The sequence below is a fragment of the Artibeus jamaicensis genome, unplaced genomic scaffold, assembly GCF_021234435.1.
Source record: "Artibeus jamaicensis isolate MK-2021 breed Jamaican fruit bat unplaced genomic scaffold, CSHL_Jam_final contig_373, whole genome shotgun sequence".
Classification (NCBI taxonomy): domain Eukaryota; kingdom Metazoa; phylum Chordata; class Mammalia; order Chiroptera; family Phyllostomidae; genus Artibeus; species Artibeus jamaicensis.
The window spans coordinates 5,240,538-5,266,879 of NW_026521807.1; the positions used below are offsets into that span (position 1 = coordinate 5,240,538).

The 26,342-nt window shown below is 35.5% G+C and overlaps 1 protein-coding gene across 5 annotated transcripts in view; it reads right to left on the reverse strand.

The window, feature by feature from the left end:
- SSBP2 (single stranded DNA binding protein 2) overlaps window positions 1-26,342 on the reverse strand; it is a 247,817-nt gene that overhangs the window by 77,258 nt on the left and 144,217 nt on the right. For 3 of the 5 annotated variants that reach the window (XM_037159306.2, XM_037159303.2, XM_037159304.2), the window contains exon 5: window positions 7,125-7,214. The exons of the other annotated variants lie outside the window; for them this stretch is intronic. In XM_037159306.2, the coding sequence (XP_037015201.1) occupies window positions 7,125-7,214 (90 nt within the window). The remainder of the gene's footprint in view (window positions 1-7,124; window positions 7,215-26,342) is intronic. 5 annotated transcript variants of the gene reach the window in all.

Consider the following 26,342-nt stretch of genomic DNA (forward strand, 5'->3'; position numbering starts at 1 on the left):
GAAATCAAAAATCTATTTGAAAAAAATAATGAAAGAAAATTTCCCTAATTTGGTGAAGGAAATAAGACATGCAAGTCCAAGAAGCACAGTGAGTCCCAGATAAGATGAATGCAAAGAGGCCCATTCCAGCCTACATCATAACTAAAATGCCAAAAGTTAAAGATAAAGAGAGAATCTTAAAAGCAGCAAAAGAAAAGCAGTTAGTTAGTAGTTAGTTACCTATAGGGGAGTTCCCATAAGACTTTCAGCTATTTTCTCAAAAGAAACTTTGCAGGCTTAAAGGAATTGGCAAAAAATATTCAAAGTTATAAAAAGCTGAGACCTATAGCCAAGATTGCTCTACCCAGCAAAGATACTATTTAGAACCAAAGGGCAGATAAAGAGCTTCTCAGAAAAGAAAAAAAATGAAAGGAGTTCATCATCACCAAATCATTACTACGTGAAATGTTAAAGGAACTTATTTAAGAAGAAGAAGACAATCAAAACTATGAAAAATAAAATGGCAATAAATACATATATATCAACAATTGATTCTAAAAAACAAACTAAGCAAATAAGAAAAACAGAGAATCATGGATATGGAGAGTGTTTTGATGGTTGCCAGAGAGGAGGGGGATACATGAGAATTGGTGAAGAGGTGAGGAGATTAAGAATTACAAACAGGTAGTTACAGAATAGCCACGGGGATGTAAAGTACAGCATAGGAAATGGAGCAGCTAAAGAACTTCTATGCATGGCCCACGGACATGAACAGTGGTGGGAGGACTGCCTGAGGGAGTGGAGGGCACTAGGTGGAGGGGAGCAAAGGATGAAAAATTGGGACAACTGTAATAGCATAATCAATAAAATATAGTTAAAAAATAAAATGCCAAATTAAAAAAAAGACTAATCTTTTAGTTTGTTATCTAAGATCAAAGATAGTCTCTGCCACTTCTAGGGAGAAGGAAAGGGAGTTTTTCCTGAGGCTCGGATTTTTCCTAAGACTAATTTTACAACCAGCCATGGTCTGGAAGGGAAAGAGGAAAGGCAACACACTGAGAGTAAAGACAATATGAAGATTAATAAAAACAGAAGGGAATTGAGAAGGTATGTGCACTATATGTATAAATAAGAGGGTAAAACAGGTGCCAGTGATAATAAAACAGTTGTATTCTGAAAGTCTGATTAGGATTTGCAGGGCAGATGGGTATACTTAGTTATGAAGCTATCATCAAAATGCAGGACTTACTTCCAATATAGGTTAAATATATTGACCTCTGGAAACATTTAACCAGAGCTTGCAAAAACATTTATTTTTCCTTTTCAGTTTCAAGTGTTAGATCAAATAACCACTTTTCTCATTTCTGACCATTTTGATTTTTTCTTTTAAAATATTTAAGAACACTTATTACCCTAAACTTTGTTTTTGTCTGTTGCTTTATGAAAGTGACTTATACTGAGCTTTTCCTAGTCAATAATAGCACCATGGAGAAAAGGGGACATATCTTTCTATTTTTTGTCCTTCTCATTGCGTTATTACTATGTCAAACATTAGGTCAGCTTGCTACATTGCAGTCTTGCTAAAAATAAAACCTCTGGAAAACATACCCCGAACAAGTGGAAACGCCCGTGAACCACCGCTAGATGGCAAAGCAGCTTTACCGTTGCCGACGCAATGCCCGCAGAGACCCGGCTGCTTAGGAACCTGCTACGAAGTGTTTTCTGCCCCATCAGAGGTGGGATCGGTCAAGATTTTAAAATACGAATGGCCACTTTAGTTGGAAATTAGACTACTTGGTATACATTATCTTCAACAAGTATTTATAATCTTAATCATGTCGAAGCCTTAAAGTGACAACCCAACATCAATACATTATTAAATTTCAACAGTTTCAGTTAAGAAAACTAAAGATCAATACAGTACAGTAAATGTGCAAGATAAAAACCAAAACAAAACATAACGTGATAAGGATAACAAAAGATTATGGAGAGTTCAAAATTAGACAGTTACAAGTATACCCCATATTAGGTATACCCTCAAATATACCTATATCAGTATGTATTAAAAGATTATATTGTTTTTATATAAAAGATAAAGATATGTTTAGTGGAATGATAAAAACAAGATAGAGTTTTCTTCTTAAAAGTTTTGTTGTGGTAAAAAGAAAGGAGGAAAAAATAAAGTATTTTCACCCCTTTCTCTCAATTGTTCTTGGTAGAAATAAAAAATGTTAGTCTTTAAAATGTGGTACAAGTTATGGTAAGTTTACAAGTGAAGTTTCCTTGTTACTGAAATCTGTAAAATTATAAAACTTGATAAGGTAAGAGTTAATAGTCTTAATTCTTTGAAAACATAAAAAAAGGAGAACTTTATTTTATGCATTTTACGCAACTATTTTGCTTATTATACATAAGTGAGAAGAAACTGTAATTGGCTCAAGGAACACTGCTGCCTGGTCAGTGAAAATACAGGAATCAGACTTGACATATGTGTTAGTAAGAATGCTATGAGATTGCTATGGAATCAAACTTGACCTATCTGTTACTAGGAAGGCTATGAGAATACATAAAAGATTGATGCACAATTCAAACTTCTTAGTACCCAGCCAGGCTGCCGCACGAGGCTGCCGCACAGGGACAGGAGAGTCAGAGTTCAGACGGAGTTCTGAGCCCACTCTGTGCTCGCGTCCCAGGGCAACACTGTATCTTCTTCCCCTAAATCTGCCACATGAAGGTGCAGGCTACTGCCCATTCAGGTTTGAAGCTTACTAGAAATTGAAGAAAGTTTTCCCAGGAGCAAGATTTCCCAACTTAAGAAAGCTGCTCTAAAATCATTCACCAGTCCAATGGTAGGTCACTTTGAGAATTTACAGGGTTTTATATGCAAATTATTCCCTTACTTAAATACTCCCAGTAAGTAAATACATGTGACTTACTTTAAATGGCTTTATTTTACTAAACTGATACCTCCTTTTGCATGTTCAACTATTCCTGTTGATTTTACTTAATTGGTTTCCTATTCAACAACAAAAGCTCTCCCATTTTAATAAAAATGTCAAAGTGTAAGTACAAACAACATTAATATCTGTCATAAATAGACAGACACTAATCTAAAGTTCCAGGCTGGACTGGCTAACTGTGTGAGGTGTCAGTCACTGCTACTCACTCTAGAGTTTAAGTTAATTGCTATTATTCAAATGCAGTTTTTATGAAATCACAGATTCAGTTCGTGATCCTTCCACTAGGTAATGCGTTTAAGTCTATACTTTCATCAGAAGTATAGACTTACATGCAATGTAAACAGGAATAAAGAAATTACATTTGTTTATTTAGGAGAACTATTTTAATGTATTTTTATAATACGATCACATAGTGAGTGGAGCTCAGAACTACTGAATACAGTGTTTTATGTCCTAGTTACAAATTCTTCTTTCTTTAGGTTCATTTATTCATGACATTCTAGCAGGTTCAGTCCTTTCCTGCTGTAGTCCCAAGTAAGCTTTGCACTTCTTCGCTAAGAATGGGGATTTGAAACCATGCTCATACTCAAGATAATTCTTGGACCTCAGTATCTCTTTGGAACTGGATTGGAAACTGGTGTTAGAACTTAAATTATGATTGTCTGTTGCTATTTGTCCTCACAGAGAGCAGCCACTCTTCACTAACAGTGGTTAAGGCCAGAAGCGTGGCCCAGTCACAGTAAGAAACGGATGCTGGTATGTAGGAAATAACTTGGCTAGTCTCATCCCAAATGTACCAAAAGGTACTCATATGTTATTTCTTTTTAAAAAGTCTGATAGTTTGAGTTTTTCAATATTTCAGAGAAGCGTTTCCAGGGAGAGTGGCCGTATTTCAGCCAGTTGAATAGGGGAAGAATATTTGGGATTATAAACTGGAATGGCCTCCCTGGGTAGCAGAATGACATGTATCAAACTCGAACACATCTAAATTTTTTTCTACCTCCCCTCTTTTCTAAGTCAGATAAAGGCATTAACATTTTCCAGAGGCCCAAAGGAAGAGCCTCAGATTCATTCTTGATTCCTCCAGCTCTTTTTCTTCCACCCCTAATTTGGTTAGTCCACTGAGGCCGATCAAGTGTAACTATGAATTGCTTCTTCCTTTCCAATCCCACTGCCACTGCTGTGAACATGTGCACACACTCTCTTCCTTGGGCTGCTGTAATAGCCAACCAACCGATACCCCTGCATCCAGTCTCTGAAATGGATGCTGCCGCCTTTGCTTATCTTTTAAGTGTCCGTGATTTTGGAGTTCTCTTGTTTATCCTCTTATTCTCTTATTCTGTCACTTTCTCCCTGGACAATTAATCTACCTCTGTGGATTCCAGTGCCCTTAATATGATGACAATCCTGCCATTTTTATCTCTAACCCTAGATCATTGTTTTAGGCTTTAAACCTGTAAGTTCATTGCCTAATGGGTATCCCCTGGAGGTCCCACAGGTACCTCATCTTTCCCACCTCAATCCTACTACTCATCCGTGGTCCTTATCTCAGAAAATGAAACTTCCATCTGTCCAGGTGAGAGCCAGAAACCAGGATATTATTTCTGAATTCTTTTACTCATATTCCCACACTTATTTGTCACTCAAATCTGTTCCTCTTTCTCTGCACCCACGGTCACTGCCTTACTTCAGGCCATCATTAAATGTCCTCTGATCGCTGCAACAGCCTCCTAAACATGCTCCGTACCTTCAGACTTGTGCCTCTGCAATCCTGGCTGCACACTGCAACTGCACTGATTATTCTTAAAAGGCAAATATGAACATGCCTCTCTCATGCTTAAAAACCCTTCCACAGCTTACTACTGCCCTTTAGATCAAGGTAGAAATGCTTAATTAATGTATAAGGCTCCTCCAAGTTCTGGATACTCATCACTAGCCACTGCCCCTTTAATTAATTAAGGTACAGTTTTACACTTGGTCTCTCTGCTTTCCATTCTGGGTCTTTGAAATCTTTTTCCCTTTTTGAAATATTCTTATCCTCTCTCCCTGCCTTCTTTGCCAAACTCATCTTTAGATGCCAATGTAGACTTCATTTATTATTCCCCCGAAATGCCCCTCCCAAGATTGGGTTTGTAGCCTTCTGATTTGCTCTAACAGCACACTACTCATTTAATATAGCCATTTTTGTTTGTACTTGAATTGCCTTTTCTCTCTCTTGTTACCATACCACGAGTTTCTTGATGGAAGGGACTTTATGTTAAATTGTGTCACAGGTGCCTAACAAAGCCTGAATCCACTCTGTAGTTTGAATTCAGGTCACTGCCCTTCTTAACGATCTCTGACAGCTCTTACATGCCTACCGAAAAAAGACTCAAATTCCTAATATGGCGGATAAGGCCCTTCTCAATATGCTAGATGACATCTTCGCAACTTCATGTCCAGGAACTCTTGTCTACTCTTCCTGTACTTTCTGAATGCATTACTCTGAATACCACTGCACAGGGTCATTCTGATGCCTTCACACTTTCACTTCTGTGGTTCCCTCTTTCTGGAATAGCATCCCTTTGCTGGTTTCCCCGAAGAGCTTTTTCCAAAGCACTCTGAGCTCCAATTCAGGCAGACTCAATAGCTCTCTTCTAGGTCATTATAGAACTTTACATTTTACTCTGTTCAAGCACTTATCTTGTTGTATCATAGATACTTATTTTTAGTATCTCACTGGCTAGACAATGAACTTCAGGAAGATACACAAAACATACATTCATTTTTAGATGTCTGCAACAGTTCCTGGCATCTAGTAGTACTGAACTATTTATCATATTGAAATAACTCAAACAAATTTAACTCTGTTTCAACTACTATTTTCAAGATTAAGGCAGAAGGCAGATAAAGGAAGAAGGGTTCATTATACAAAATATAAAACTGAAAATGTGTCGGTTTATATACTGCATAACCCTGGAATCTAGCTTCCTACTCAAACTATCCCCTTTATTAAAAAAGTGCCGTATAGAGAGTTTGCTTCTACTAACTCTTACAAGTAAACGCTTCTGATTTACTTACTAATTCCAATGTATCTTTGGATAGAGAAGTAAAAGAATGAGGAAAAAATACAATGAGCTAGACATGTTTTATGAGTAATGATTAATCATGAGCTTTAAAAGTTAAATGTAATGACACGAGACCAGAAAAGCCTGGATGTGGATCCCAGCCCTGATCCTTTCTGACTTTGTCCGAACCACTCATCTATCGGGCTTTGGCTTTCCCAACTGTGCGATGGAAATGATAATAATGCACACTTTGCACCCAGGGTTATTGTAAGAATTAAGGGTTTATATATGTAAAACATTTAGAACAAAGCATGGCATAGAGTAAGCAGTTATTGTGTCAGTTATTATTATTATAACATATTAGAGTAATTCCTGTAATACCTTCCAACTCCAGTTTTTAACTCCCTAAATTCTTCCTAGCTTTTTCAAAGGGTGTTACAAAATTAACTATGCAGTTTTAAAAAACCCTTTAGAATCTGTAGGTTTGGGTTAGAAAACTGTCAGCATTAGGATGCCATAAAATTAAAAAGGGGTGTGCTATAATTCTAAAATCACTACTATCATTGCTAAAATAGATGGTCTTGCTGAATTTTTTAAATACTAACATACATATATTAAAATCTGATTTTAAAATGTGATATAATTATATTAATGAAATTCCACCTTAAAAGCCACAAAGATAATTCTCAAATATTTTGATATAGCCTATAATCTTGATAAATAAATAGGTTATGATTTTGCCATATTTTAAAAGTACAGCCAAATCTTGATTACTATTAGTCTCTGGAGATATGGACAGCTTAGATATTTAAAATATATATACCATTTCAGAACTTCATCATTAGCCTTTTCTCCCACCAAATCTGTACCATAATTAACTTAATGGGCTAATTTTCATTCCAACTCTTTTCTTTCTTCTTGAGCAATAAAATTGCAAACTTAAAAAATTGATAACAATACAGGAAGGAAGGGCTAATCTATACACTAAATAACCAGTCTTTGAATAATCAAGAGTTGGCTGCACAGCATTATGTTTACCTTACAAATAAAAATAGCCTCATTCTCCTTCATATCTTTCAATGAAATCAAACAGGAGTTTCTAGGCCTTCACATTCCTAGTTGGAGTTTCTCTGAGTACCTGAAAGAACCCTGGTGGTACAGGACCTACTGGCATGCCATCTCCTGGGGGAATGTTTCCTAGCACTGGACTGGGAGCTGCTGCAGCACTCTGCAAAGAATAAAGGAGAAACAAACCTATATCATTACAGAGCAGGCACAAAACCAAAGACTAGTGATAATGGCAGGAGGGGAAGCTTTTCATTCCTGGGAACGAATATTGGCAATTTCCCCCACTACAGAGGTAAATTAAGATACGACAGTTAGTTGAGTATGAGTAAGTTATTTGGTTTAAACAGGTCTCTTTACACTTTTTGAAGTCACAAAACTTTAATAAGATGTTATATTTCAATGATATATAAAAAGTGAATAATATGACAAAATGATAAAAGTTTAAGCAGATCCTTTAAGGCACGGGCATCTTTTAAATGGCAATATCAATAGCAGCAGGTATATATGTAAGTAGTAAGTTTGACCCTGGGAGAGAGAGGAGTTGGAAACAAGGACTCTCTTTTAGGTCATACTTTTCTACGTGTCATAACAAGTACAGTTAAGTTTCTGCTTACAGGTGGCAACACATATTACTTATTCCCTTTCTGACAGACTACAATGGGTAGCCAAAATACAACTGACACCAAAAATAAGATGGTGAATATAAAAAAGTATTTAGGAGATTGAACAAGAGAAAGGAATTAGATTTGGAGAGATGACTTTCATATAAACATTACAAAAAAATCAGATTGAAAAATTCAAAGCCTACTTCACTCACAATTTCATGCGATCCTGGGGCTTGGTTAGATAGGAGTGAGAAAAACTTCGGGTTTAGACCCTTTTAATCAAATCAAAGCTTTAGACTGAATCCTCACACAGAACAGTAATGCATACAACTGTTCTACAAGCATGGGTTTCATCTCTCAACCTGGCCACACATATTACAAACGCCAAGAGCTGTTGATAAGGACCCAGAAATATGCTAAAGACTGATGAGTACAGACCCAACAGCTCTGCTCTGAAGGGAACTCAAAACAAATCCTGGGTCTACTGTATCTGTTTAATTACAGTAAGAACCACTACCAAGCATTAGTTGCACTGGATTTGTGTGAATTTCCATTAGAATACCATGGAAAATCCTTTAGTATGCAATACACCCCTAATTATTTAGTGTTGATTTTTTACCTTTCTTGTAAAAAAAAAAGAAAAACCTACAAATGATGTGGCTTTAAAGAATTTCTTCTAAGTAAATGGAATACATAAAACTTCAGGGCAAATGTAAAAATATTATCATTGAAAGTGTTTGTCTCTTTAGTGACTTAATTTCTATGCTTTAAATATATACTTTCAGATATGTATTTTCAAGCTGCTCTTAAATAACTTATTTTATCATGTGACTTAAATTTCACAGATTTTTTGAGAGTGACACCTTTACTTTTAAGTTTTTATATCATCCCAAATCACTAATATAATTTTACCTATTTTTTATATATCCCAATATATTAAATTTGGTGTTTTCCTCCGCCCACAGGTTTCTCTCCCTTGTGCACAAGGAACTGGAATCTGCTCCATCCTACTCTGTCGCCATCTTGCCTCCACCCTAAATTTGGTGTTTTCAAATAAACTTAATTAGGAAACAGTTATTTGCTTCCCCACGGATATTTAAAGTGAACTTTAAAGAGTCACCATAAAATCTTTCTTCACGTTGCTGTGTATTTATCTGTTAGTCTGTGTGGTCATTTCCTCTTCTGCCCTTTCTGTGATTACATCATTCTATCCTCTAAGATGGCATATGTCAACCTCTGCTCCTTCCTCTTTTTATGTTATTTATTTTTCCCTTGCATGTATGCCTGGGACCATTTTTCACTTCCTTCTTTCCCTTAAATATTATTATATAATTAAATTTTAAAATATTCTTATGTTCTAACTGCTTATTTCTGAGTTTAAGGACACAGAAGTATCCTGTGTGTATTTTCTCTCCTTAAATAAAAATCTGAAATAAAAGCTAAAAGAGTTCTTACTTTAGCCTAAGTTGTCAATGGTGGCCTCCAGTAGGAAAAAAAAAGTTCTATATACTTCTGTATGGAGGCTTCAAAACCACAGGCACACACCAAAATTTTGCTTATAATAAAATTAGGATGCAATTGCTTGCTAAACAAAATTAGCATTTATCAAGATACTATATGTTAAATAACTAATAGTTTTATTTACTAAGGATGTTAGAGAACCAGTTGCCTAATTATATATTGGGGAATTAAGATAGTCTATATTGGGTGGAATAGGAAAACATTTTAAGTATATACAATTGTCAGGGTAATAATAAAGAAACTAATATAGTGATACAATTATTAGAAACTGAAAGAGGATGAAAGGGATGATGAGTGAGAAGAGATGGCAAGAAATACTGATTTTTATTATGAAGTCATTTGTACTTTCTTAAAGCCATTTGGAGGTACTTTTTTGAGAAACATTTCAAATGATAATAGGACTTCTCAATCCCTTCACCTTTTTCACCCAGTCCCCCAAACCTCCTCCCCTATAGCAACCATCAGTCTGTTCTCTGTATCTATGCGTCTGTTCCTGTTTTGGGTATTCATCTATATTGTTGTTTAGATTCTACTTGTAAGTGATGTCATAAAGCATTTGTCTTTCTCTGGCTGACTTGTTTCACTTAGCCTAATACCATCTAGGTCCATCCATGCTGTCACAAATGGGAAGATTTGCTTCTTTTTTTTTTATGGACCAGTAATATTCCATTGCATATTTGTACCACAGCTTTTTTATCCATTCATCTATTGACGGGCATTTGGGTTGCTTCCATATCTTGGCTATGGTAAATAGTTCTACAGTAATACAGGGATAAATATATTCTTTCAAATTAGTATTTTGGATTTTTCAGATTTACAAGGAGGGACTCCAAAAACTTAGAATTAACTTACAAAAAATCGTGTATTTATTCTTACATGTTTAAACTTTAGTCACCTTCAAAGTACTCTCCGTTTGATGCAATATACCTATCAAGACGTCTTTTTCCTCTGCTTAAAACAGTTTTTGAACTTGTTGACTTTGATGCCTTTTAGTGCTTGTGTTGTTTTTGTTTCACCTTGTCCACACAGGCAAAATGTTTCCCTTTAAGGACATTTTTTTTACCCAGGGAAACAAAAAAAGTCACTTGGGGTGAGATCGAGTGCATAGGGAGGGTGGGGTATGAAGGCTATGCTGTTTTAGTCACAAACTGCTGAACACTCAGCATGGTATGTAAATCACCCATCACAAAATGGGCAAAGGTGTTGAGACTTGAAAATACATTCACTGAAGCCCAGTGCAGCCTCTCACAACATCACCAGCTGGTGCACTGAGACAGATGGGTTCCTAGAACACTAACCTAGTGGGGAAATACTGTACTACAAGGGACCCACCCTCCCTAAGGTAATTCTGTGTTAGAGGGGTCACCCCTTTTATACCCAGAAGCGGAATCACTGGGTTACAAGGGTTAGTGATTGGTAGCTAGAAATGAGTGATAGGAATGTAAAGTACAGCATAGAAAATATAGTTAATAATGTAATAACTATGTATGGTGCCAGTTGATTACTGAAAACCTTAGGGGGAGCATCTTGTAATGTTTATTATTGTCTAACCACTGTGCTGTAAACTTGAAATTAATACAAAATAATACTAAATGTAAACTGTAATAAAATTTTTAATGAAATAAAAAATAAAATGATGATTGTAGGTATCTTCACAATTTTAATGCAAAGCACGATTAGAATGGAAGGGCAGATAACATGCTTCTCAGATAAGATCAAATTCAAGGAGTTCATCATCACCAAGCCCTTATTATATGAAATGTTAAAGGGACTTATCTAAGAAAATAAAAGAAGATAAAAAAGATGAACAGTGAAAGGACAGCAAACTCACAGTTATTAAGAACCACACCTAAAACAAAGGCAAACTAAGAGGACAGCTAGATCAGGAGCGAACCATAGAAATGAAGATCACATGGAGGGTTAGCTACAGGGGAGTGGGAGAAGGAGAAGGGGGGAGAAGGTACAGAAAATAAGTAGCATAGACGGTAGGCAGAAAATAGATAGGGGGGAGGGCAAGAATAGTAGTGGAAATATAGAATCTAAAGAACTTGAGACACGTGGTCATAAACTAAAGGGGGGAATGGTGGGGGAGGGCGTGTGCAAAGTGGAGGGGAATGAAGGGGGGAATAGAACAACCGTAATGGCATAATCAGTAAAATATATTTTTAAAAAACTTAAAAACAAAACAAAACAAAAAAATAAATATTTTAGCTGTTGGTTGAAGACATATTCTTAATCATACTAAGAAGTTTTTTTGTGCCTAGTATTCTAAAAACAATTTTCAAAGAATCAAGAATGTTTTTGACTTTTCATATTTGATTGGTGTTGTTTGGTTTTTCTTTTGGAAGCATGATATAAGTAATCATATACTGATAGTTTTCTTAAACTTAAACTACCATTGTGTTTCTGAGATAAGATAGAATATCATGGGTGGTCCTTTTAATAAGCTAATACATTATATTTGCAAATCTTTTATAATTCAGGACTTTATATTCTGAATATAGACAGCTTGAAAACATTCCTTGCTGTATTATATTTTTCAAGCTTGAGCATCAGGATTAGTCTATCTTCTCAAAATGAACTGGATGATAAACTGTCTTTGATAATGCTCTGAAGTAGTTTATATAATATTGTGCTTATCTGCTTTTTGAAAGTTAAAAAATATGCAGCAGTAAAACTGCCTCAAAACAAAGATATTTTGGAAATAATTATGATCATTATTCTTTTTATATTTTCTACTTCTATTTGCTTCCATTCTATTCATTTACATTTTCCCAGAGCACTTTGTTTCATTGAGATTTTTTAGTTTTATTTATATACATGCTACTTGCACATACTTTAAAAGGGTCCTGTGTAGCAGCTATGACAGAATCTGCTGGGAGACTGCAAACATCTGTTTTTCCCTTCTCCCATGGTAACAGAACTGCAGCCAATTATTATAGGTTAAACGCACGCAATGCCAATTATATCAATAGCTATAAAATATGACCAAATGCTAGGACAAACCTGCTCCCTGAAATTTAAGGTTAAATTGAATGCAGATATTTTTAAGTTTTAAAAAGGACTCTTATTTCAATAAAAAAAGATGAAAAACATTTTAAGTTTTAGACCATGAAAAACCAATTTTTGTGTTTTGGAAATTCAGATCCTAGAAACAATCTAAAAATCACTTACATTATTCTTAGCCATTTGTTTGCATTGACTTCGCATTTGTTTGCAAGTTCGTTTTTTTTAGCATCACATACTCTACCCCCACAGATTTTCAGTCACCCTCTGAAAATCTGGAGAACCAGCCTCACTGATTGTTGCAATACTTTTTTTTAGGTCTGTTTAAATCACATGCAAAAATATTTTTTGTGTTGCTTTCACAAAATCTTAATTATCCAGAGAATAGTATTCAACCTCTTAGGCTTCCAAAAGAGAGACACACCCAGAAATAGCCTTAAAAACAAAATAAAATAAGCAAAAACCAAACATCTGTGAAGCGGGGGCCCCTAAAAAGCATATAAATTGGCTAAGAGCTGGTGATCTAAATATTAGAGCTGATGTCTGCCATGGAGAAGAGAAAGAGTGCTTTGATTAGCTGGCAATTTCTACAAAATGGTAACTTTTTCACAGGAAAGCCAAGAAGCATAGGAAATTACAGGAAACAGAAGGGAAGCAGCTATTGATGCTAAAAAAATGTTTTAAGTACACGAGAAAACCCCTGCTAAACACCGTGATGATTTCATTCTTAAAAATACTTTAGGAGGCAGACTTTAATTTAGTTGTTGGTTTTTTAGGACTGCAGCCATATTTCTGGGTTCAGAATTCAGGTTCCTTGAATTCTATATTCAGTTTTAATCAGCAGTGGTTAAGTTTAAGAAAAAGGGCTGACATAAGGGATTTGTTTTGAGACCATTAAGTTCTAGGTGATGTCTTCATATTTGTACATGCATCCCAAATATCAAGTGTTTCCTACGTGCATGGAGGAGCTATTCTCAGATCACAGACTCATTTTGACAACAGATAATTCTGAACTTGATGTGAATACTCCCCAAAATGATGATTATGTGTTATTAAGAAAACATATTAATAGCATATAAAATTTCCTGTTTAAAAATGAAATGGGATATTGATGACTTTTTTATCATTCACATATTGTATTTATAAAGTTCAGCCCTCAGGGAAGCATTTATTATCTTCATATGAATTTCAGATGCTGCATAAGTAAATTGTTACTGGAGCAATAAACCTGCATGATGGCACATGGCCACACTACAGGCCAATACGTGAGAGCTTTCCCATTAAATACCCCTCCCACACCCACAGACTAACGTTTCAGTCAAACAATAAAATCACCTTCCACAATATTTCAAAATACCATAGTTTAAAAAGAAACACAAGGAAAAGTGTTAGGAATATTAATGTTGTGTCCTCTTTCACAAGCTTTTAACTGTTACAGATTCTAGTCATTACCCTAGCTTTTCCTTTTTTAACTCTATGGTGGAAGCATTTATCTTTTTCCTACACTAATGATTCACGATAAAAACCCCTGGGCTTCTACTTGTTTGAGAATCTAGGTATTTTAACTACTCTTACTGGAACCCTGAAAGAGAAATTGGATAAGTCATCCTTTGGGGAAAAAATTTCCCCTCTGTGGTCGGCAGAACAGCCACCCAAAGGCATCCCTGCTAACCCTGGGGCCTGTGAATGCGGTGGCCTCCACAAGCTGAGAGCAGCCCCAGGCTGACTCCTACGATGACAACCCCTAGAAACTGAATTCTAGCAACAACCTACACAAACTTCAAAGTGGATTCTTCCCAGAACCTCCTGGTAAGAGCCAGCTGGCTCACACAGCTCGATTTCAGCCTTGTGAGACCTGGAGTGGAGAAACCAGCCAGTCAAACCAGAGTGACCTAAGAACTGTGAGATAATAAACTTATGTTGTTTTAAGTTGCTATACTTGTGGCAATTTATTATGTCAGCAGTAGAAAACTATCACAAAATATCTCTTCCCCAAAATGATTATGTCACTTTGAAGGACACTTTTCCTGGGGAATCGAGAAACTAGGGAACTCCACGGATCCTTAGAGGTGATTGCACTTGACCTGTTGCACAGTATGTATTGGTTAATACCCTCATTGTGATGAAATCAAGTGTCACTCTGATTAAAAATAAAAACATCTCCCAGCTTTAACAAAGCTTGTTTCTGTGATTTTCCTGGGAGGAGAACGGCACATGCAGCAGCTCTTCCTCAGTTACAACTGCCAGACCTCTACCCCTGCTTTTCCCTTAGGAATAGAGCTTCCTAACAGAACTTCCTATGAATCCCATCTAAACTGTAGCCAAGCTAATTCCTAGGGTAGGGAACATATAAAGACAACTGAAACCATAGTTAGGGGTCACCACCATGTTAACTTTGCTAATGGTCCCTGTTCTCACCCTGCACACTGATTCAAAGTGACTAGAATGCTGCATCAATCCTTGTGCCAAAAGACGGTCTGTTTCTTACTTCCATTTGCAGGGCTTCCACCCTTGGTTGCCATCTAACTAGCAGCTCAATGTCTCAGAGACCAAAGCAAAATATTCTATTGAGTTCTTTATTCATATTACTTTTGAGGGAATATGCTCTGCCACTAGACTACTATTTCTACAGCTGAATTCTCGCTACTTGCAGTTGGATTCCCTTAATGCCAATAGTTCCCCTGTCTAGGTCTCCACTTATTATTTCTGGGCCTGCCACCCCGGTGCATAGCATTTGCCATCTACAGAGCATTTCCATTACCCATTCTTTACCATCCTAATGATGGCCACTGGCACACACCTCTGCCCGCTGGCTGCTATCAGTCTCCAAAATCTCCAAGGCAGATCTTCTAACCCATCTTCACTTCCTCTCAATCGTCTGCTGCTGTGCCTCTTTCAATCGCTTACTCTCTTATCTTAAAATGGCCTTAGTATCCAAGGCACACTTTTCTGATTTCATGACCACAGAACCTCTATTTAAGTTTTTTAAATTTTGGTCATAGAACATATTATAGCCATGGAGGTATATGTCTGTATCCACAGTGTGAATCATTGTAATATTTGTTCGATTTTTCCAGGAAGAAGTTAATTATTATATATTCATCTTTTAAAAATCCATACCCCTTTATGAGTCAGTTAAATATGTACACAAAAGATATGTCTCCTCTGAAATATTCTTTTGAAATTTACAGCATTTTAAGGACAATAATTCTGAATGTTTTTCCTTTAATACATTACTAGCATGAATCTGAAACAATATGTATCTAACATAAAAATTTTTTAAAGCTCTTAATTTTATCTAGAACAAATAGTTAAATATGCTTAAGTAGGTATTCTAATGGGCTTAAAAGGACATTTTAAATTATTTCATTATGTCACAATTTTAGGATGATTCCCATACAAGATGAATTTTTAAAGCTTCAAACTTATTTTATTTAAAATACCTCCTATCTCCAAGAAGCTGTTATTATGGATAAAAAGAGAACTTGAAAGAAACTTGAGCAGAAATATTACTATTTAGTTTTAAAAGACGTTAGTTACTGCTTTCTTAAAAGTGTCATAACAGATGGATTATAAGAGACACAAAATGAAAACAATAAGATAATAAATAAAAATACTTGTTTACTCTGGCTCCAAACTAGAAACTGGGCTAAGCCACTGAACAAGCTTTCTAAATCTTTTTTTTATTACTATAGAGTATAAATTCTGCTTAATTCTACCACTGGGTTTGAAACTATTTAATTGCTGCCACAAGACAAATTAAAACATTACCATATGTTAGCACTTATAAATATATGGATTAAGGGATACCTGCAAAGGGTGCTTTTATATTTGTGTAATGTTTTGGTGGAAAGATAATCTAAACACGCTTTAACAAAAATCCTAGACAGGAGCCATAAAAATACAGTTAACTAGACTTAAAAATGAGAAATTCATCAAACAATTGTTACTTTATGTTTGAACAGAGAAGCAAAGGTAAAGACAATTATGTTTAGAGATTTATTTTAAAATTAAAAAAATAAATTTCTTTGGACAGTGGTTGAGAGGCATTTGGCCAAACTTCATCCAGCATTTACTATAGAACATTGTAAATGTTCTATAGTAATCACTGATGTTCACTCATACGAAATCTGTAAGATATTTAGTCACAGAGGAAGATGGTTAAGTACAGTTTCAACATAAAGAGCTGGTGTGACTGTTTTCTTAAACAAATGTACCAAATCTCCTATTACGAAGGAGTCCAGGGCCGTAGAGCATGCTGTCACTCCTCCGAACACCTGCGGTTTCCTCTTTTAGAGCTGTCTGCCTTCAGACACTGGGCCACATTCCCTTATATATTCTCGAGATAAGAAATCTTTATCCTTAAACATAAATAGTTCATTTACTTTGTGGAAGCATGCACAATTCACTGGGTATAGGTTTTTATGAATAGTGAATAATCAGAAAGAATAAAAAGGTTTTTAATTAAACATTTGAAAAATGACAGCTTTTACAAGTAAAGTGACATTGAATCCAATTGCAACGCCATAAGTGATTCGACACTTACATACCTTAAGCAGTGATCACCAGGGTAAGTCTAGTAGTCGTCTGCCACCATACAAAGTTATTACAACATCACCGACTATATTCCCTATGCTATACATTATAACCCTACGAGTTATTTTATAACAGGAAGTTTGTACTTTTAATCCCCTTCAGCTTTTTGGCCCATCCCTCAAACCCTCTCCTCTCTGGCAGCCATCAATTTATTCTCTCTATCTAGGAGTGTATTCTTGCTCTGTTTTGGTCATTCGTTTTATTTTTTAGATTCCACATACCAGTGGAATCATATGGAATTTGTCTTTCTCTGTCTAACATTTCACTTAGTATAACACCCTCTGGGTCCATCCATGTTGTTGAAGTTTCGAAAGTGACCACATGATTGAGATGTTTTAGCTTTTTATATTTTTTAAATCTTTAACTTCACAATTTTCACTCAATAGTGCACTTTTTGGCCAACAAATAGCTATCTACTATCTATCTGCCTACTATCTGTCTGGTACTACACCAAGTAGACCTTATTCTTGCTCTCAGGAGTTTATAACCTTAGAGGAGGAAACAGACAATCACACACATATTTATTTACCAGTGCGATAAATACTAGAAAAAGAAAGGGGATGATGTCCTTCGGAGGGATACAGAATGTTTCTTAGAAGTAACAACACTTCAGCTGAAAGCTGAAGAAAAAGTTGCTGATAAAGGGGCAAAAAATAACTAAAAAGTAAGGCAACGTAATTAAATTATACAAAGTAAAAGTTAAGAAGACTGTAGGATGGGCAAGGGAGTGGCAGAGGGAGAAGAAACTGTTAAGAAAGGTCAGTGGGGCCGAAACACAGTGATTCCAATGTGTGACGTGAGAGATGATTATAACTTTATCACAGGATCAGTATGAACTCATCAAAGAGTTTTGAGACAGAATCATATGATCAACAGATCTATTATTTCAGGAGTTATTAAAACGATAACTCTGGTAGTACCCTGGAGAAAATGAAATAGTGGGGGCAAGAGAAGATTCCCTCTGAAGAAGCACAATGACAAGCTAAGCTGCTTGGGCAGCAATGGAGAAGAATGTGGATGGATTCAAAATATGTTTCAGCCTTGGCTGGTGTCACTCAGCTAGTTGGGCTTTGTCCTGTAAATCAAAACATCATGGGTTCAATGCCCGCTTGGAGCACATGCTTAGGTTTCGGGCTCTGTCCCAGTCAGGACAAGTATGACAGGCAACAGATTGATGTTTCTCTCCCCATCTTTTTCCCTCCTTTCCCTTCTGTCTAAAATCAATAAGCACGTTCTCAGGTGAGGATTTTATATATATATATATTATATATACATTATACACATATATACATATATAGAAATGAATTATGTATTATGTATATATAACTGTGTATATATTATGTATATAATTATATACACTATGTATATACATAGTGTATATAATTATATATATAAATGAAACATTGTACAGAGGACAATGACACCTCAGTCCCCTTCAAAGTAGGCACCTTGTGACCTCACACAGTTCTCCCAATCACCATCAGTTGCCCTGTCTTATTTTCCTGAATCTCATCAAAGGTCTGAAATCTCTTCCCTTTCAAAGGTGATTTTAGTTTTGGGAAAAGCCAGAAGGTACAGAGCACCAAATCTGGGCTGTAGGGTGGGTCGAGTCACCTGGGTGACTGGATGTTTCACCAAGAAACTCTGTACAAGATGTGAGTGGGCGCTCACGATGAAGCTGCCAATCACCAGTTGCCTGTAGCTGCAGCCTTCTGAATCATATGAATAGTTTTTGCAAAAGAATGTTCAAGCTTAACGCAAAGTTGGATGCAAGTTCGTTGCTCTACTCACTCAGTTATTTTGAATGCGACAGGCACACAGTATACATTTTTACTCAATGGCATTTACCACCCCCACTGACTAGTCCAGTGAAGTCATCATTGTCCACACATATGTGTTCCAGTCCACTCTCCTTGGATGCCAAGTTACATCAGTGTTGCACAAACTATTCTCATTGTGTTAACAATGACTGGACTTTTTCTAGACAGACTATATATACACACACATATATGTATGTATAACTTAAATGTATATATGCATGTGTATACACACATACACATACATACATGTGTATGCATGCATGCATGCATGTTACAAACTGCCAGGATTAATGAAGGTGCACCAAAAAGGGGTAAAGAAGCAGGCATGTCAGACGACTCCCAGATGAGATTCCTGGCACAGCAGGCTACTGTGGAAGGAGACAGGTAGCACTGCACATGCATCAAGTTTGGAGGGAGGAGTGTGAAAGGAGCAGGGGAGAAGCACGAGTTCAACTTAGAATGTGTGAAACATTCAGCAAGAACAGTTATTTACTAACAACTCCGTTCTTAAACAGTATTTCCGGAAAGGGAATTCCACATTCCTAACTTATTTAACAATATTATCGACCTTGTGTTTTAAACTCTTTTCTTTTCACTTAAGTCCTTCTTTTTAATTTTTCCTATGTGACAGAGAAAACAATTGATCACTACCTTAGGTATGGACAATTAAAGCAATATATACCAGCACATGACAAGTAAGAATTAATGGTTTCTGTTACACTTGCATAAATTCTATGGTAGTACCAACCATATCATTTGGGACTTTCTCTGTTCAGTCTGAAAACACTGAGCTCTAAAGGGCCAGGCCTGTTTTCCTCCTGTGTATATGCAGTGCTTGGCAGTGCCTGGTGTGTGATCAGCTAAAAACAGACTGAAATGAACCTGCTATTACAATAACATGTTTTGGTTTTGGCTGAGATAAGTATTAGTCACTTATAGAATTAATAAGTACCTTATATCTAACGTACCCTGTGATATTTTATGGCAAGTAAGCATATTAAGTTTCTAGAAGACAAACTTAGAGACATCAATACAGCTAATACTTGCTTTGCATTTTCTAAATAGGCCAGGGTAGTGTTAAAGAACACCAAAGTAGTGTAAACTACAGTGTACATGTGAGCATTCACTGTAGGTGATAAACATAACTCAACAGTGTCATTATACAGGAAAACTCAACTTATTTTTAGTGTCATTTCATCTGAATAGTAACCTGACTACTGTAAGATGACCACGTAATTCATTTTCAAAATCAACTCTAATGTATGGTTGCCAATCATTTATAGCCATTAAGTTAACTTCATTTTATCTTATTTTTATTCATTCAGAAGACATTTTATTAAAAATCTACTACGCATCCCTGGCTGGTGTGGCTCAGTGGATTGAGCACTGGCCTTCGAACCAAATGGTCATGGGTTTAATTCCCAGTCAGAGCACATGCCTGGGTTGCCAGCCAGGTCCTAGTAGAGGGTATGTAAGAGGCAACCACACACTGATGCTTCTCTCCCTTTCTTTCTCCCTCCCTTCCCCTTCTAAAAATAAACAAATAAAATATTTTTTAAAAGAAAAAAAACAGGCTTCTTTTTTAAAAAATCTACCAAGGAAAGGTTCCTGTGGTAGAGTGCTGAAGATACTGAGAGAAATGCAAGTCTAAGTCTAGAAGGAGATTTATAAATAGAATCTTTTTTCTTTAATGCATTATTTAATTCTTTTATTTCTTTTCTTTTATTACTGTTCAAGTACAGTTGTCTCCAATTTCTCCCCACCACTCCCCCCACCCCATACATCCTCACTTCCTACCCTTGATCCTACCCTACTTTGCTTTTGTCCATGTGTCCTTTATACATGTTCCTGAAAACCCTTCCCCCTTCCCCCCATAATCCCCTTCCACCTCCCCTCTGGTTACTGTCATATTGTTCCTAATTTTAAACACCATTCTAAAAAATGGAGCCATAAAATAATCATTTGTTTTATAATGAAATCACTATTGGTGTTCACTCAACTAGGTAAGGCTAGATGTTTTGTCTAACAAAATAAAATTTAAGGCAAAAATCACCAGTAGATACAAAAAAGATCTTAAGTATAGAAGGAATGATTTACAAGCAAATTGAAATGATCCTCAAGGTACCTCACAGTATAACTTTAACTTTGTCAATTTGGGTGTATGTATTTTAAAGGAGAAGTTAACAAATTCATAATCAGAGCATGGGGTTAAGAGACATCTCAGAAATTGATAAACTGAACTGGCTAAAAATTAGATTTGACTATAATTAATAAGATTCATTTCATGGACACATATAAGACCCAGGATCTACAAACAGTAAATATACATTTTCCAACCCTCTTAGACTATTCATAAAAATTTGATCAAAATGAGGCTACAAAATAAGCATAAAAATACTTGAAAATACATGTGATGCAAATTATTTCTTTTAACATAATAAAATTAGAAATAAAAAAACTTATTCACAATGTTTACTCTGGGGGGTGGGCTGGGAGTAAAAGACAGAAAACTGTACTTGAACAATAATTAAAAATAAATAAATAAATAAATAAATACAACAAAAACCTGTTTATTCTTATAAATTAAAAATAAAATTTCAAACTTTATAAAATTATAACAGAAAATTATTTATATTTAAAATATAAAATACCTACATATCAAAATCTGCAAGGTATAGGTAAAGCAGTATTTAGAGAGAGCACATAGCTTAAGTGTGTATATTAGGTAAGGGAAAGGCTAGGAATATTAGATGTCTGGGATTTATCCCTATCCAGTAATAAATATAGGGAGCTTATTTTTACCACACTCAAATTTTACAAACATATTTATTATGTTTCTACCTTAGACTTGGCATGGGTTGAATGAAATAAAATGTAAGATTTTATTCTTAATTTATTGTAGAACAGAAAAAGACAGAGATGATTATTAACACTGTAATACATATAACCATGTAAAATGCAGGGGGTAAAACATAGCTACAGGGTGAACTCAACCATACTTTCTAAACCCTGAAATAACACTGAAGAGGAAAAAAAGGAGAAATAGCTTAGAAGAATAGGAAGACCATAAACTGTAGAGGATTTCATTGCCTCGGTAAAATTATTACATATTCTATATAAGTTTGTGAGAAACTTGGGTATTTATGCCTAAGCCAAGGCACTGCCACCGATTCTCCATCTATGGACCCCCTGATGCAGTTCAGGTAAGATGACTGACCCTCAGAGCAGTCTCAGCCCTCCCCACCATACCCAGGAGACCAGAGCCCCACCAAAGGCACATGTAATCCAGAGCACAGTTTATTACAAGTGTTGCAGAGGGGAGTGGTAGAGGGGAGATGGAGCCAACTGTAAGCGGGAGGGAAAAAAAGTTGTGTGTAAGAGATAAGATCAGTTGCTGGGAACTGTAAAATATCAAGATATATTTGACTGAATGAATAATAAAGAGTTATTATGTATCTCTAAGATATGAAGCAACTCAACATGATGATAATAATAATCAATTGGCTTCAAAGTGCATGAAACAAAGATTAGAACTGGAGAGAAATAGGCAAATTCACAATGGTAAGTAGAAATTTTAACATTTCTCTCAATAATTGATAGAATAAGTACACAGAAATCAGTAGCAATGTAAAAGATGAGTATCTATAAATCATCTAGATCTAACTGAACTTATAAAACACTACAACAATAGCAGAATACACATTTTTTAATGTGTATTCTTGAAGCATTCACCAAAAAAAGCCATATCCTAGGCCATAAAACCAGCCTCATTAAATTTAAAAACATAGCACACAACAGTTATCTGACCATAATGAAATTAAATTAGTAATTAAAATAAAGATATTTTTTAAATCTCCATACATTTGGAAATGAAACAATATTCTTCTAAACATGTGTGTAAAAGAAAACATTACATGAGAACTTAGAAAGTATTTTATTTGAGTGATAATGAAAATACAATATATTAAAACTTGTGGGATATGTCTACAGCTGTGCTACAGGGGAAATGTATAGCGTTAAGTCTTATACAAGAAAAGAAGACTTAAAATCAGTGACCAAAACTTCCATGTTAAAACACTAGGAAAAGAACAGTAAATAATGCCAACATAAGCAGAAAAAAGAAAAGAATAAAGATAAAAGCAGAAATCAATAAAGTAGAAAATAGAAATGACTAAAGGAAATTTTCTACTTATACTCTACTATTTATTAAAATATTTTTACATAAAGAATGTAACTGAATTTCCTCCAGTAAAGCTAGCTGTTAATGTAAATCTTGTTTCCATTTTTTGAAGGTTACTTATCAAGCAAAGAATTTTGTAATTATATTTCAGTACTGAATAAATTAAATATTCTAGAATTTAAAAATATATAGTTTAGTCCTGGCCAGGGAGTTCACTTGGTTAGAGAATCAACCCAAGGCTGTGGGTTCCATTCCAGCCGGGGTGCATATAAAAAACAACCAATGGACGCATAAATAAGCGGAACAACAAATCAACGATCCTCTCTCTTTCTCTCTGTTTCTGCCTTCCTCTCTCTTTGTCAAATCAATCAATCAACATATATTTATAGCTCACCAAATTTAGAAACAATTAGAATTTAGGCCTATTTTTATGTTATTGCCCTTTTGATGCCATAGGTACTTTTAAAAAGCTATGAGACAGTTCTTTAAATGTTTATACTTATTCAAAATATTAATTAAATAAATAAATAAATAAATAAATAAATAAATAAATAAAGGTTGGTGCCTAGTTAAGTATTTCTAAAGAAATCACACTCTTTATGCTAGTTACACATTTCAGGGTATTTCTAAGAACGTGGAGAAGGCTATTTTAAGAAAACAATTAACTGAATATTAACAGGTATCAGTGTGTTAACTCTCATTTCACTCAAACGCCTTCTATACTAAATATTTGTGATCACCTCTCTCCCATTTCCAGTTGCACTCATTTGGGACTGGGAAACAAGTGGGTACAGATTTACTTTGTCTCGTAGCTGCTAACATCACTGAAGTGGTCGGTCCCTGAGGGTGTGAGCGTCATGCTGGCTGTCCTGCTGACGACACACATAAGCAAACGGGTCTGCAAAGCCTGCTTAGCACTAGTCGCATTCATGACTCAGTTGGCTTCCCAAGTATATATTTAGAATAAAAATCCGTATTTAAGAAGCAAATCAGTCACATATTTAATTGTAGTCAGAAACCACATGAAGACACCAGAGATTTACACAGTCAAAATGAAGTAAAACAAAATTTACAGAAAATAATGTGAAGGTGTGTGCACATGTGGGAGGGGGTGGTAGAACACAATACAAGTTGGAGCAGTTAGTTTTTTAGTTAATGTGACTCAAATGGTGACAGACTTTTGGTCATTACAAAGAGCAGGAAAATGCCAAGTAGGTTCAGAATTTATAAAATTTTCCTCACCCATTTTCACAGCAATGTATAAAACACAGCATGTAATACTATCTCTTCACTTGAAAAGGCAACATTCAAAATAGGTCACAGCTTCTGACAGAGGATAAAAAATGCCAGGAGGAGGACTACGGGGACAGTAGGAATTCAAGAAAACATGATAATAATGAGACTGCATTACTGCTGAGAATCAGAGCAGCAGAACTGAATTCTCACTCCAGCCCTATGGCCTACCTAAGGCCATATTTTCATGTGGCCCTGGGGTAGTCTCTTAGGCGCTCAGTGATTTGATCAATAGTGAGGTCAAATAAGTCAGGATGAAATATGCATGTAATACACAGTCCTTCACTCACAACCCTAGATCTTGTAATTACCTTTTAATGTTTTATTTTCTCTAAGACAACTTGCAGTTACATAAGTCACAAAGCCTTAGAGATCAATTCTAAAAATATGAGAATCTATCAGAAAAAAAGATTTCTTTAAGAAGGGAAAAGGGAGAGAACCCTTCAAAATACTGGTTTTGCTTTTTCTCACTTCCTGAGGAGTAAAACTTGAAAGCAAAGTTGTGAAAACGGACAGGCACTAGCTATTTGACGAAGAGTGGAGTGCAACCTAATACTGGTAGCATATAGTACTTGGGAAGAGACTACTGAAATAGCTTTCAGAATTCTAAGGATGATTTAGAAAGCGTCAATTTAATGCCTCATAGAAGTGTTTGTCAGCCTTTTAAAATCCCTACAGCACTTCTTCACTCTATCTGCTATATATCCCCATTAGCTAAGATCTTGTTAAATTTTGTCTTATATATAGCCTTTAACATATAAAAAAACATTTGTATTAAATATATTCTTTTTGACTCCCTAAACTCTCCTTCCCCAACAAGATTTTGATGCACTCCCTCCTCCACCTTTCCACTCAGCCCTACCAGCCACTCCCCAAATCCCAGTTTGGGGTAAGATACTCATTTTGTGTTTACTCACAACAATCAATATCATTACTGAAGTAAACTTAGAAATCTATATGAGATGGCTATTTTCTATTAGTCATATGAAAATTCAGAAAAAAGTATAACCAGAACAACTCTCCTTTATGTTTCAATTACTTAGAAATTTAGCAACAGCAACATTATTACCAAAACATATATATTGCTTCATTTATTTACATATGAATACAATGACATCATCAGGGCAGCAGATAATAGAAATGAAACAATGACAGGATCTTGCTGTTTTAGCAGAACATTGACAGTTTCGCATTTATTTTTATACACATGAATAAAATGTTTGTACAGTCAGCTTTCTTGTGTTTATTTTTTGTTTCTACTTCTTTTCTTTCTATCTTTCTCCTTTCATCCTCCTTCCTTCTGCTCCTCCTTTCCTTACTCCTTCTTTCTGTCCAACATTGGTTTTTGGCTGAGACTACAATTTCAACAAGAAATAAAAACTGCATTACTCAGGAAGGAAGCTAGTAAGTTTCCCTTCCCCCAAATGCCATTAGAGACTTCCTGAATAAATGAGGAACACATTAATTAGGCGAGGGGGGGCAGGTGCTTGTATAAGCAACAAAAAAACAGATTCCGGTCTACATTATGATTAAAATCAACGTGAATATTAAATGTCAGATATGGATAAGACCTAGCAGGACATTTTGCACATCTAGGGCCAATGAAGCTGGCTTCCAACACTGTGTGGGCTTTTCAGTGCGCTGTCAAACAACAAGCAGTGGGCTTGAACCACTTCTCTTTAAGATAGTTCCATGTGAGTTTCACTAACAGGGTATTTCTTTTATATGTAATTATTACTGAAAATTTTCATTAAGAATCATTCCGCTATTGCCATAATAGTCAGTGGAATGTGTGGATATAATTATATACATACATATATATACACATGTATACATAACACGTCTGTGTATGTGTGCTCGATTATAAATATATTATTGAATCTATTTTATAGTTATTTACACATTTGATGAATGTGCTCAAATTTTATGTTTTATATAAAAACACTATGTATATCCACACATATTCTTGTTTTGAGGCTCATCTTATTGATTTCTTTTTTTGTAAGAGTACGTATAAATTCCTCTTACAAGTTACATTTTATAGTTAAGCATTATCAGCCTATTTGACTCACAGTTGAAGTGCAAATAGAACAAGGGATTTTTGGCTTGTTTTCTGGTTTTGTCTTTTGTTTGTTTTGTATGACAAATTATCAGCAAGTAACTGTAGTTTGTATCTTAAGCTTCAACCCTGAGATCGTTCTCAACAACTCATTTGGTCATTATAAAGATACTAAGTACCATTCAGAGTGATAATTGAAATACAAATA